The 15,131-nt window shown below is 41.4% G+C and overlaps 1 protein-coding gene across 1 annotated transcript; it reads left to right on the top strand.

The window, feature by feature from the left end:
- The first annotated feature begins 4,082 nt into the window (after positions 1–4,082).
- Positions 4,083–9,244, top strand: stard4 (StAR-related lipid transfer (START) domain containing 4). Its single transcript, XM_024382085.2, has 6 exons — positions 4,083–4,232; positions 4,513–4,624; positions 4,859–4,908; positions 5,181–5,307; positions 6,975–7,089; positions 7,931–9,244. Exons 2-6 carry the CDS (start codon positions 4,520–4,522, stop codon positions 8,167–8,169), a joined length of 636 nt encoding a protein of 211 aa, XP_024237853.1. The 5' UTR covers positions 4,083–4,232; positions 4,513–4,519; the 3' UTR covers positions 8,170–9,244.
- The last annotated feature ends 5,887 nt before the right edge of the window (positions 9,245–15,131 follow it).

The following is a 15,131-nucleotide window of genomic DNA, read 5'->3' as shown; positions in this document are numbered from 1 at the left end:
CTCGACACAATCCTGTCTTGGAGCTCTACCGAAAATTCATATGACCTAATGGCTTCGTTTTGGCCCTGACATGCACTGTCAACTGTAGACAGGTGTGTGCGTTTCCAAAACATGTTCAATCAATTGAATTTACCACAGGTGGACACCAAGTTGTAGAAACATGTCAAGGATGATCAATGGAAACAGGATCCACCTGAGCTCATTTTCGAGTCTCATAAGCAAAAATGTCTGAATACTTACGTAAATGAGGTATTTCTGTTTTTACATTTTTTTTATACACTACCATTCAAAAGTTTGGGGTCACTTAGAAATGTCCTTGTTTTTGAATGAAAAGCACATTTTTTGTCCATTAAAATAACATCAAATTTATCAGAAGTACAGTGTATACATTTTTAATGTTGTAAATTACTATTGTAGCTGGAAACGGGCTGATTTTTAATGTAATATCTACAGTGCATTTACCAAATTATATTTTGAAAGAGGGAGCAAAATATTTTAAGCATATGTTTTCTTTTCAGTCTCCTCTATTTCTCTTCTATTTCTTTTCAGTCTCCTCTATTTCTCCTCTATTTCTTTTCAGTCTCCTTTATTTCTACTGAATGTAATTCAGGATTTCTTTCCTAGTAATAATAATAATAAGGGAAATTTAACAAATGTACAGAAAGACCAGTGTGAAGGCCAACTTACAGAAGAGGAACTTTTTTTTCAGTCTTTAAAAACACTAGGACTTGATGGTATACCAGTAGAGTTATATCATACCTTTTTTTGATGTACTCAAAGATCCATTATTAGCATGTTTTAATTACTCCTTTAAAAATGGTAGACTTTCAGGTACTCAACAATAAAGTCTGATTTCATTACTACTAAAACAGAACCCAGGTGGTAAGTATAAAGATCCAGTCCATTTAAAAAACTGGAGGCCTCTTACACTTCAATGTTGTGATTTGAAAATCCTGGCGAAATGCATAGCACGTAGAATTAAAAAAGGTTTTACCAGATATTGTTCATCCTGATCAGACAGGTTTTTTACATGGGCGATATATTGGAGATAATATACGACAATTACTTGAAACAATTGAACATTGTGAAGCATCAAAGATACCAGGCCTGGTCTTCATAGCAGATTTTGAGAAGGTGTTTGATAAAGTATGACTAGAATTTATATTTAAATGCTTGGATTACTTTAATTTCGGTGAATGTCTTATACAATGGCTTAAAGTTATGTACAGCAACCTCAGATGTAATATTGTAAATAATGGTTACTTTTCAGAAAGTATTGAGCCTTTACTAGGAGTAAAACAAGGCTGTCCGTTGTCTCCATATCTATTTATTATGGCCATTGAAATACTAGCTATTAAAATGAGATCCAACAGGAACATCAAGGGGTTAGAAATCCAGGGGATAAAAACAAAAGTGTCAATGTATGACGATGACTCTGGATCTGTTGTAACTTTAATGTGTTACAGAGTTAATGTTTAAGTTTATTCTTTGAGCTGTATCTAAAGATATTTCTTTAGATTTATTTGCATATGTAATTGTATTGGGTTGTGTTGAATTACGCTTTTTGACTGCAAGTCCCAGAATGCCTTGCGAGAGGAATGAGTGATAACGCGCCAATTATGTGCAGGTGCTAGTGATTGTGGCTGACTTTCCGACAGCATTTTACCTGCATAGCTCTGTACCAAAACAAAGTTGTTAAACGTAACGTAAACAAGTATTATTACTAAAAGAAGCTTTCGTATCAACGTCCCGAGTCATTACTTTGAAGTTAGTTAATCTAAAAGGATCCCTGCACAGTCTCATTGAAGATCTTGATCACTTTTCTAGCCTCTCTGGACTAAAATCTAATTATGACATATTAATTATGACATATTACGTATTGGATTGTTAAACGACACAGTGTTTACACTACCTTGTAGTTTACTAATAAAATGGGCCGATTGTGAAGTAGACAACTTGGTATTCAGATCTCAAATCATATAAATGAAGTTACCACAATCAATTTCAATAGAAAGTTTGCAAAAATAGATAAGATTCTGCAACCATGGAGAGGTCAATACATGTCTATTTATGGAGAAATTACATTGATTAACTCTTTGATCGTATCACAGTTTACTTACTTACTAATGGCACCGCCTACTCCAGAGGACTCGTTTTTTAAAATTATATGAGCAAAAATGATTTGGAATGCTAAGCCAGACAAAATTAAATGTGCCTATTTATATTGTGAATATGAGTTTGTGGGGATAAAATTATTAAACATTAAAGCTTTAAACCTCTCACTAAAAGCATCACTCATACATAAATTATATTTAAACCCAAAATGGTTCTCCAGTAGATTATTAAGAAAGGGTCATCCATTGTTCAAAAATGGCCTTTTTGCCTTTATACAGATTACAACTTCTCATTTCCAACTAAATGAAAATTAAATGTTGTTGAAAGTATCTTCCTTTTTTATAGAAGCCATATAAAGCTGCTTACAATTTCAGTTTTATCCTCCAGAAATGATAGAACAAACATTACAACAAATGTTATGGTTAAACTCAAATATACTGATGAATAAAAAAACATTCTTTATGGATTTATTTTTATTGTATTATTTTTATTAATGATATTATGAATACAATCGGTGAAGTTATGTCAAATGTGCAGCTATCGAAAATATATGGGAACGTTTGCTCAATCCAAATTTATAACCAACTGATTGGAGCATTAACACAATAATGGAGGAGGCAAGTGAAAAAAGGAGAAGGTGGGGAATTTATTTGCCTGCCATATATTAACAATACAAATTGGCTGAAAGGAATTGGCATAAATAGAAATACATATACCAGTTTTATTTGAGGACAGAAATGTTGACAGCTGCTCCATACAGGTTGCAAAATAAATGAGAAGATATTTTTGATGTACCGATTCCATGGCACATGGTTTATGAACTGGTCCAAAAAACAACACTTGATTCAAATCGCAACATTAATTTAAAATCTACCTTACAAATAGCAGTGTTGGGTGATTTGGAAAGCCATAGTCAGTCAATAAATAATATAATTATACTCGTAGGAAAGTTTTTCATCTTTAGCTCTCAATCTGTGGATACTATACGATTAGAAAGGTTAAAAATGTATGTAAAACATCACAGCACAATTGAAAAATATATGGCACATGGAAACCAAACGAGGGTGGTCTATGGTGATAGGTGGGATGGGCTGAGAGTGGCTGAGGGGTGGGATTAAAGAGCTGAGGTCTATGGTGATAGGTGGGATGGGCTGAGAGTGGCTGAGGGGTGGGATTAAAGAGCTGAGGTCTATGGTGATAGGTGGGATGGGCTGAGAGTGGCTGAGGGGTGGGATTAAAGAGCTGAGGTCTATGGTGATAGGTGGGATGGGCTGAGAGTGGCTGAGGGGTGGGATTAAAGAGCTGAGGTCTATGGTGATAGGTGGGATGGGCTGAGAGTGGCTGAGGGGTGGGATTAAAGAGTTTATGTAATGTATTATTGTTATATGATTGCTTTATATAAAAGTACCATGAATGTAAAATGTATATGTAAAATATATATGTAAAATGTATATGTAAAATGTGTATGTAAAATGTATATGTATATTTAAAATATATGTAGCAGAAAAGCTGTAAAAAACAACAACAAGATATGTGTCCTCCGAAGAGGGGTGGTGGTGCATGGGTTAATAATAAATAAAAAAATTACAACAAAAAAACCATGTTTGGCAAAGCCTCTCCTTGGTGCAATCCAGAATCCTTGCGACTAAACCCTAAACCTTAACCCTTACCCTTACCCTAACCATGACCATAAACCTTACCTAACCCTGACCTTAATCCTAACCTTAACCCTTACCTTAACCATTTTCAATTTCAACTTCATTGGGTAGGGATGTCGCATAGATAGCATAGACCATTGACCAATACATAGCATCAGCAATCCAGGGTTTATACACATCACTGGTTCCACCTGCTTTCAAAAGGAGCGCACCTATTCATGCAGGTTCATATAAACTCTCCACCCTCTCCTACTTCTCCCACTCGATGGTCCGATATACAGTAAAGCATCTGACCAATAGGAACACGGAACATATCAAACACAGGAAACGACTACACTTCTGATTGGGTGATAGAGGAGCTCTCGCATACAGGGACAGAATTTTCGCTCACCGTTTGCAGATGTATTTACTATAAATACATGAAAACTAAACCACTATCGTAAATTGCACCATTCAAAGGTAAGGACTATTCGGTGAAATACCTTATGTGAGCTGAACGATAATTGTCTGATTTAACTGTGCGGTATTGGGGTGTCAGATTTCAACAAAATGAACCGGCTTCTAAAGGGTCGGGCAAACTGTGCGGCTGTTTTCTCTTTTGAAATGAGCATATCAGTTAAAAAGCGTAATTGAGCTGTGCTAAATAAGCCATGAATATAGATTTGCTCATAATTGCTATATCTAATTAATAGTTTCATAATATACAATGCGGATTGATGTTTGAAGTTGTTTTGAATAGGATCAAAATGGGAACCTTGCAAGAACCCAGTGCTTTGACAGCCAGACTGCAAAACACTCTCATGTCTTACCATAGCCTGGATGAGACTGAGTGGAGGGTAGCCAAGAAATCGGTGGGTGATACAGTATTTTCACAGTCTATTTAATCACCTCCTATACTGTAGGCTCAAAAGTTAATTGATTGGAAACGATGTATACCACACACCATATACTGTCTTCACCCACTTACACTTTCAATTCCTCCTAAGCTCATTTTGTTTGTGCAAAACTGCGCTGGCACCAGACTGTTTCTTCTGCTTCTATGGGGTTTCCACTATCTTGATGTTTTTTGTAATCTTACATTGTAGAAAGATGTCACGGTATGGAGAAAGTCATCAGAGGAGTTTCGTGGCTATCTGTAAGTATGGGCCTTCTTTCAGTAATGACCCTGGGCATGAAATCACAAATATCATGCCTATATTTTGTGTTTTAGCCATATTGCAGTCAATGCATTCCCTTTTATTGATGAAAAAGGAACCCACTGGCCACATACATAAATTAAACGTCTATTCCACGTTGGTTCAACATAATTGAATTGAAATGACGTGGAAACAACGTTGATTCAACCATTGTGTACCCAGTGGGAAGGTTTATTTGTCTGATCTGATGTGTGATGGTTTTATCTTGCAGGTATAAATCCCAGGGTATGGTTGACGATAACCCCAATAGAATAGTGGATTACATACGCCCTGGGCCTTATCGATTAGACTGGGATAGTTTGATGACAGCAATGGACATAATAGAAACCCTTGATCAGGTAAACCCATCATCCCTTAAGTTTTCTTTGATAACATGATCAAATGGCAAAAGTACAGTGGGGCAAAAAAGTATTTAGTCAGCCACCAATTGTGCAAGTTCTCCCACTTAAAAAGAAGAGAGAGGCCTGTACTTTTCATCATAGGTACACTTCAACTATGACAGACAAAAATAGAAGAAAAAAAAATCCAGAAAATCACATTGTAGGATTTTTAATTAATTAATTTGCAAATTATGGTGGGAAATAAGTATTTGGTCAATAACAAAAGTTTATCTCAATACTTTGTTATATACCCTTTGTGGGCAATGACAGAGGTCAAATGTTTTCTGTAAGTCTTCACAAGATTTTAACACACTGTTGCTGGTATTTTGGCCCATTCCTCCATGCAGATCTCCTCTAGAGCAGTGATGTTTTGGGGCTGTTGCTGAGCAACACGGACTTTCAACTCCCTCCAAAGATTTTCTATGGGGTTGAGATCTGGAGACTGGCTAGGCCACTCCAGGACCTTGAAATGCTTCTTACGAAGCCACTCCTTCGTTGCCCGGGCGGTGTGTTTGGGATCATTGTCATGCTGAAAGACCCAGCCACGTTTCATCTTCAATGCCCTTGCTGATGGAAGGAGGTTTTCATCTCACGATACATGAACCCATTCATTCTTTCCTTTACACGGATCAGTCGTCCTGGTCCCTTTGCAGAAAAACAGCCCCAAAGCATGATGTTTCCACCCCCATGCTTCACAGTAGGTATGGTATTCTTTGGATGCAACTCAGCATTCTTTGTCCTCCAAACACGACGAGTTGAGTTTTTACCAAAAAGTTATATTTTGGTTTCATCTGACCATATGACATTCTCTCAATCTTCTTCTGGATCATCCAAATGCTCTCTAGCAAACTTCAGACGGGCCTGGACATGTACTGGCTTAAGCAGGGGGACACATCTGGCACTGCAGGATTTGAGTCCCTGGCGATTTCTTCAAACCAAGCTGCTTACCTATTGCAGATTCAGTCTTCCCAGCCTGGTGCAGGTCTACAATTTTGTTTCTGGTGTCCTTTCACAGATCTTTGGTCTTGGCCATAGTGGAGTTTGGAGCGTGACTGTTTCAGGTTGTGGACAGGTGTCTTTTATACTGATAACAAGTTCAAACAGGTGCCATTAATACAGGTAACGAGTGGAGGAAGAAGAGGAGCCACTTAAAGAAGAGGTTACAGGTCTGTGAGAGCCAGAAATCTTGCTTGTTTGTAGGTGACCAAATACTAATTTTCCACCATAATTTGCAAATAAATTCATAAAAAATCCTACAATGTGATTTTCTAGATTTTTTAAAATCATTTTGTCTGTCATAGTTGAAGTGCACCTATGATGAAAATTACAGGCCTCTCTCATCTTTTTAAGTGGGAGAACTTGCACAATTGGTGGCTGACTAAATACTTTTTTTGTCCCACTGTTATCTTATTTCTCTCTTGAAGATACATGTAGACTGCACAGAGGTTTTTTTTGTGTAATTCTTATTTTACCACACTTAAGTAGACCCACTGCCCTAAATATTACTCAATTTGTCAGAATAATGATATTCCATCTTCTTATTAGGTTATATAAAAGAGCTTTGTCACAGTTAGCATGTTATCCCAAATGAATCAATGGCTAAGTTTATCTCTGTCTGTCTGCAGGGCTGTTGTGTGATGAGGTACACAACTGCAGGCCAGCTGTGGAACATCATAGCTCCCAGAGAGTTTATTGATTTCTCCTACACCACAGACTACCAGGATGGACTATTGTCCTGTGGTGAGTAGCAATGTGCAGTGATGGAACCACAAGAGAAGTAGCATAATGAATACAAATGTGTTGTGTGTTTGAAGTCTGGAGTTGCTTTCTTCTAACTACAGTATTAGTATCTAACTAAAATGCTGAATCCCAAACAGCCTCACAGGTTAGATTTTTAAAGATTGTGATCCAGGAAATGTTTTCTGTGTAATAACTCTGTGTCTGTGTCATAGCTCTGTGTAGGTGTGTAATAGCTCTGTGTCTGCGACTCTGTCTATGTGTGTAATAGTTCTGTGTAGGTGTGTAATAGCTCTATGTCTGTGACTCTGTCTATGTGTGTAATAGTTCTGTGTAGGTGTGTAATAGCTCTGTGTCTGCGACTCTGTCTATGTGTGTAATAGTTCTGTGTAGGTGTGTAATAGTTCTGTGTAGGTGTGTAATAGCTCTGTGTCTGTGACTCTGTCTATGTGTGTAATAGTTCTGTGTAGGTGTGTAATAGCTCTGTGTAGGTGTGTAATAGCTCTGTGTAGGTGTTTAATAGCTCTGTGTAGGTGTGTAATAGCTCTGTGTCTGTGTGTAATAGTTCTGTGTAGGTGTGTAATAGTTCTCTGTAGGTGTGTAATATATCTGTGTCTGTGTTTAATAGCTCTGTGTCTGTGTAGGTGTTTCCTTTTCTGTTCAATTTCCAAAAGTGGTGTTTAACTGAAACATTTAAATTGTTCTAAACTTTAGGGAGTACATTTTTTAAATCTTTCCTTTCCACAAGGTCTATATGCAGGGTCAACTTATTTTAGGGAGACCCGGAAGGCCACTCCAGGAAGTTGTCTGACCACAGATTTTGTCTGTCTCCACTATCCACCAGGTATCAGTGTGGAGCATGAGGAGCAGCACCAGAGTTATGTCCGGGGCTTCAACCACCCATGTGGCTGGTTCTGTGTGCCCACCCCAGATAGCACCACCACCCCAGCCCAGAGCCTCCTGACAGGGTACATTCAGACAGACCTCCGGGGTATGATCCCCCAGTCTGCCGTGGACACAGCCATGGCCAGCACCCTCATCAACTTCTACACTGACCTACGCAGGGCTCTGAAGAAAGCCTAACCAGTACTAGCCCGGTTGCCAGATTGGTTTATGCTTTAGCCAACTCTGTCGTATTTGTTGTTATACTGAATGCATGGGATGGCAAGGGAAGTAAGAGGAGTTGGCTAAAACACGTTCAAATCTGGCGACTAGGCTAAACCAGTACATCCTAACAGCACTCCTTTTTCAATACACCAGTCGATTGATCAGTCAGTCTATACTCCACCCTCATAGAGGGCTATAGAGATCCAACTCCAATTCACACCAACTCAGGGCAGGATCCAGTTTAGGTTGAAACAGGGTAGGAGTTAAAGGACATGGTCTGACCTGGTCTGCTGCTCACTGGACTTTGGAGTTGTGACTTGTTATTTGTCTGCTCTTTAAATCATTATATAATACTGAAAATTGCTACGAGATTAAGGTATTACACAAACACTGAAGCACTTGATCATAGTCAATGTTTGCCTTTTTTGTTGATCTTTTTTGCTGATTTTGGACAAACATCGAACATACCCAACAGATTAAATTGTTGGGGGTAGATAGATTTAAAAAATATAGGTAGACAGACAGCCAATACAATCAATGCAATGTTGCTTTTAGTTGAAGTTACAAGTGAAAGTGTTTGCAGGACTATACATTGGAATTTGACTGGTGTGTCACGCCCTGATCTGTTTCACCTGTCCTTGTGCTTGTCTACACCCCCCTCCAGGTGTCACCCATCTTCGCTATTATCCCTGTGTATTTATACCTGTGTTCTCTGTCTGTTTGTTGCCAGTTGGTCTTGTTAGTTCAAGTTAATCAGCGGTTTTCCTGGCAGCGCCTATCGTTTCCCAGCCTCTCTTTCCTCGTCATCCTGGTTTTTGACCTTTGCCTGTCCTGACCCTTTACCCGCCCGTCTGACCTCTCTGCCTGACCCTGAGCCTGTCTGCCGTCCTGTACCTTTGCTCCACCTCTGGATTACTGAACTCTGCCTGTCCCTGACCCTGAGTCCGCCTGCCGTCCTGTACCTTTGCCTTACCCTGGATCTTCGACCCCTGCCTGCCTTGACCTGTCTTTGCCTGCCCCTATTTCTACAATAAACATGGTTACTTCAACAGCCTGCATCTGGGTCTTTCCTTGATCCCTGATATGGTGCTAATATAAATCGTTGATGTCCATCAAATGTCTTCAACGATAGCTACCGATAACAGTATCCAGCCAGACATGCATCTATCTGTTTATGTTTTTATAATAATGATTAACTGTAACTCTTTGGACTATAATAGTAGATATCAGACACTGATTTGACATTCATCCCAAATATTCCTCGGTGAGGAAATAACAAATGTCACTGTCAGACAAAATCCATGATAAAAAGAACTACAACAATATGAGTAGGAAAGCATGGTACTGTACACTAAAAGCCTAATGTAAAAGAGTTTGCAAAACCTTTTTGAATTATTTTCACATCTGATGGATAACCAGCTCAATATCAAGTACAGCATATTATGTACACTGTAGATTGATGCATTCTTTCCAATTTCATGTGTGTTTTTATTTGTATCCCTTCTTGCCTTTCTTAAATTATTGTTCTGTAATCTAACAGAAGGAAGAAATTGGATGCCACACGTACCTTTTTTGATCCTTCACACTTCTCCCTATTGTTCCTTGCCTTAGGACTAAATGAACATGAGAAGACAACTTAACAATTCTATACTGAACCAAAATATAAAAGCAACATACAACAATTTCTAAGATTTTACTGAGTTACAGTTCATATAAGGAAATTAGTCAATTGAAATAAATTCATTAGGCCCTAATCTATGGATGTTTTACTGTTGTTTTATTTCTTTACTTACCTATTGTTCACCTAATACCTTTTTTGCACTTTTGGTTAGAGCCTGTAAGTAAGCATTTCACTGTAAGGTCTACACCTGTACACCTGTTGTAAGGTCTGGGCCTGTACACCTGTTGTATACGGCGCACGTGACAAATAAACTTTGATTTGATTTGATAGGCCATGGGTGAGCCTGGGAGAGCATAGGCCCACCCACTTTGGAGCCAGGCTCACCCACTGGGGAATCAGAATTAGTTTTTCCCCACAAAAGGGCTTTATTACAGACACAGTTTCATCAGCTGTCCTGTTGGCTGGTCTCAGACGATCCTGCAGGTGAAGAAGCCAGATATGGAAGTCCTGGGCTGGCGAGGTTACACTTGGTCTGCGGTTGTGAGGCCAATTGGACGTACTCCCAAATTCTATAAAATTATGTTGGAGGCGGCTTATGGTAGAGAAATGAACATTTAATTCTCTGGCAACAGCTCTGGTGGACATTCAGCATGTAAGAGACATCTGTGGCATTGAGTTGTGTGACAAAACTGCACATTTTTGAGTGGCCTTTTATTGTCCCCAGCATAAGGTGCACCTGTGTAATGATCATGCTGTTTCATCAGCTTCTTCATATGCCACACTTGTCATGTGGATGTATTATATTGGCCAAGGAGAAATGCTCACTAAGGGATTTAAACTAATTTTGACACAAGATTTGAGAGAAATAAGCTTTTTGTGTGTCTGTAAAATTTCAGGGATCTTTTATTTCAGCTCATGAAACATGAACCAACACTTTAAATGTTGCGTTTATATTTTTGTTCAGTATATTTTCTAAGTTTGATAAACAAAAACTAAAAACTAAAATGAAAGATATTCTTTATAGGACAAGCAGCCCCTAGGCAGATATTAGTACGGTTATTTATTTTAAGTTATTGTTAGAGTTTGTTAAGTTATTGTATGCTACTATAAAGGCTGTAATATTTAATCAGGGTTGGGATGTAATGGATCCTTTGTAGTATTTATTTTATAGTACAATACTAAAAAACATGCTCTGCTTTGCCCCTCTTATCATTTTGGAATTCTTCATACATTTTCTCATGTGATTCAAGATGTCCTATGTTATGTATATTAAAGTTAATTAAAGTACGGTCTTCATGTCTCACCCCATCGCCCTTTCTTGGTCTAATGTTGGGTATGAATCTATGTCATTAAAGGTACACTCCTTTTACTTTGGTTTCCACCACTGTAAATCATTTGTTTGTAAAATGGTAAACACAAACGTTATCAGTCAAATCAAATGTATTTTATTTAGCAGTTCTTTACAGATACCTAGCCTTAAACCCCAAAGAGCAAGCAATGCAGAAGCAGAAGCACAGTGGCTAAGAAAAACTCCCTAGAAGAAACCTAGGAGTAGTGGAGGCTGCTGAGGGGAGGATGGCTCATAATAATGGCTGAAATGGAGCAAATGGAATGGCATCAAACAAGGGGGCAACTTTGGTTTTAGAAGTGGGGGAGACATAACTTTTTTATTCAAGTACATCATTGCCTCTGGGGCAAAAATTCAATTTTTGTCCCCTCGGGGGGACATGTTGTGCCCCTGGATATAATTGATAAAATTCCACTAATTCCGCTCCAGTCATTACCATGACCCCATTCTCCCAAATTCAGGTGCCACCAACCTCCTGTGCTAAGAAGAAACCTAGAGAGGAACCAGGCGCCAAGGGGTGGTCAGTCCTCTTCTGGCTGAACCAGTTGGAGATTTAAGAGTATATGAGGTCATTAATGCCAGATCGTTTTTCAAGACGTGTAATTGTTTATAGATGACCAGCAGGATAAAATAATAACTATGATGGCTGTAGATGGTGCTCAACACTTTTTTTTATTTAACCTTTATTTAACCAGGCAAGCTAGTTGAGAACAAGTTCTCATTTACAACTGCAACCTGGCCAAGATAAAGCAAAGCAGAAAAAATGGCATGGCATGAAGAGGTAGGCAATAAATAGGCCATAGTAGCAAAGTAATTACAATTTAGCAGATTAACACTGGAGTGATAAATGAGCCGATGATGATGTGCAAGTAGAGATACTGGTGTACAAAAGAGTAGAAAGTAAATAAAAACAATATGGGGGTGAGGTAGGTAGATTGGGTGGGCTATTTACAGATGGACTATGTACAGGTGCAGCGATCGGTTAGCTGCTCGGATAGCTGATGTTTAAAGTTAGTGAGGGAAATATAAGTCTCCAGCTTCAGCGATTTTTGCAATTCGTTCCAGTCACTGGCAGCAGAGAACTGGAAGGAAAGGCGGCCAAAGGAGATGTTGGCTTTGGGGATGACTAGTGAGTTAAACCTGCTGGAGCGCGTGCTACGGGTGGGTGTTGTTATCGTGACCAGTGAGCTGAGATAAGGTGGAGCTTTACCTAGCATAGACTTATAGATGACCTGGAGCCAGTGGGTCTGGCGAAGAATATGTAGCGAGGGCCAGCCGACTAGAGCATACAGGTCGCAGTGGTGGGTGGTATAAGGGACTTTGGTAACAAAACGGGTGGCACTGTGATAGACTGCATCCAGTTTGCTGAGTAGAGTATTGGAAGCTATTTTGTAAACGACAACGCTGAAGTCGAGGATCGGTAGGATAGTCAGTTTTACTAGGGTAAGTTTGGCAGAGTGAGTGAGGAGGAGGCTTTGTTTGCGAAATAGGAAGCCGATTCTAGATTTGATTTTGGATTGGAGATGTTTAATATGAGTCTGGAAGGAGAGTTACAGTCTAGCCAGACACCTAGGTATTTGTAGTTGTCCACATATTCTAGGTCAGAACCGTCCAGGGTAGTGATGCTAGTCGGGCAGGCAGCGAACGGTTGAAAAGCATGCATTTGGTTTAACTAAGAGCAGTTGGAGGCCACGGAAGGAGTGTTGTATGGCATTGAAGCTCGTTTGGAAGTTAGTTAACACGGTGTCCAAAGAAGGGCCAGATGTATACAGAATGGTGTCGTCTGCGTAGAGTTGGATCAGGGAATCACCCGCAGCAAGAGCGACATGATATATACAGAGAAACGAGTCGGCCCGAGAATTGAACCCTGTGGTACCCCCATAGAGACTGCCAGAGGTCTGGACAACAGGCACACTGAATTGACACACTGAACTCTATCTGAGAAGTAGTTGGTGAATCAGGCGAGGCAGTCATTTGAGAAACCAAGACCTGTTGAGTCTGCCGATAAGAATACGGTGATTGACAGAGTCGAAAGCCTTGGCCAGGTCGATGAAGACAGCTGCACAGTACTCTTTTTTATCGATGGCAGTTATACCTTTAGTACCTTGAGCGTGGCTGAGGTGCACCCGTGACGAGCTCGGAAACCAGTTTGCACAGCGAAGAAGGTACGGTGGAATTTGAAATGGTCAGTGATCTGTTTATTAACTAGGCTTTCGAAGACTTTAGAGAGGCAGGGCAGGGGGGGCAGAGCTGTTGGCTGGGCTTGGGGTAGCCAGGAGGAAAGCGTGGCCAGCCGTAGAGAAATGCTTATTGACATTTTCAAAAATCATGGATTTATTGGTTTTGATCGTGTTACCTAGCCTCAGAGCAATGGGCAGCTGGGAGGAAGTGCTCTTGTTCTCCATGGACTTTACAGTGCCCCAAAACATTTTGGAGTTAGAGCTACAGGGTGAAAATTTATGTTTGAAAAAGCAAGCCTTTGCTTTCCTGACTGACTGCATGTATTGGTACCTGACTTCCCCGAACAGCTGCATATCGCAGGGACTATTCGATGCAATTGCAGTCCGCCTGTCACGTCCTGACCTTAGTTCCTTTTTTATGTCTCTATTTTAGTTTGGTCAGGGCGTGAGTTGGGTTGGGCATTCTATGTTTTGGTTCTATGTTTTGTATTTCTGGTTTTGGCCTGGTATGGTTCCCAATCAGAGGCAGCTGTCAATCGTTGTCTCTGATTGAGAACCATACTTAGGCAGCCTGTTTTCCCACTATGGGTTGTGGGTAGTTGTTTTCTGTTTTGTGTTGCTGCACCTTACAGGACTGTTTAGTTTTTGTTTCACTCTCTTTGTTATTTTGTTTAGTGTTTCTGTTCCAATAAATAACATGAACACCTACCACGCTGCGCATTGGTCCGATCCTTCATACTCCTCGTCAGAAGAGGAAGAAAACCGTTACAGAACTACCCACCAAGAAAGGACCAAGCAGCGTGGTAACGAGAGGCAGCGATATCTGGAGAAATGGACATGGGAGGAGATATTGGACGGCAAGGGACCCTGGGCACAGGCTGGGGAATATCTCCGCGCCCCAAGGAAGAACTGGAGGTAGCGAAAGCTGAGCGGCGGCGATATGAGGTAAGGCAGCGCAACAGGCACTAGAGGCAGGGGGTCACACAGGGAGATTGGCGGAGTCAGGCGATAGACCTGAGCCAACTCCCCGTGCTTACCGGAAGAAGCGTAGTACTGGGCAGGCACCGTGTTATGCGGTCAAGCGCATGGTGTCGCCAGTACGTGCTCACAGCCCGGTGCGCTATAGGCCAGCCCCCCACAAGTGCCATGCGAGAGTGGGCATCCAGCCAGGGCGTATTGTGCTGGCTCAGCGTGTTTGGTCTCCGGTACGCCATTTCGGCCCAGGGTATCCTGTGCCGGCTCTGCGTGCTGTGTCTCCAGGGCGCTGGGAGGGTGCAGTGTGCCCTATGCCTGCGCTCCGCCCGTGCCGGGCGAATATGGGCATTGAGCCTAAGGGAGAGGTGCGAGTGGTATGCACCAGATCTCCAGTGCTCACCCACAGCCCGGTTCAACCTGCGCCTGCACTCTGGAGGGTCCGGGCTGAAGTGGTCATCCAGCCTGGAGGAGAGGTGCCAAGGCTGCGCACCAGAGCTCCAGTGCTCCCCCACAGCCCGGTCCATCCGGTGCCTCCTCCACACACCAGGCCTCCTGTAGGTCTCTCCAGCCTGGTGGGTCCTGTGGCAGCCCCACGCACCAGGCTGTCTCTCAGTCTCCTCCCTCCAGGTTCTCCCGCCTGTCCGGCGCTTCCAGAGCCTCCCTCCCATCCGGAGCTGCCAGAGCCGCCCGTCAGTCAGGAGCTGCCAGAGCCGCCCGCCTGTCCGGCGCTGCCAGAGTCTCCCGCCTATTCAGGGCCCACTGTAAGGGCCCCCAGTCTGGGGTCGGCGGCGAGGGTCGGCGCTCCAAAGGCGCC

The sequence above is a fragment of the Oncorhynchus tshawytscha genome, linkage group LG20 (genome assembly GCF_018296145.1).
Source record: "Oncorhynchus tshawytscha isolate Ot180627B linkage group LG20, Otsh_v2.0, whole genome shotgun sequence".
Lineage (NCBI taxonomy): Eukaryota > Metazoa > Chordata > Actinopteri > Salmoniformes > Salmonidae > Oncorhynchus > Oncorhynchus tshawytscha.
Note: the sequence above shows the minus strand (reverse complement) of the source record. Positions and strands in the feature narration are given on the sequence as shown.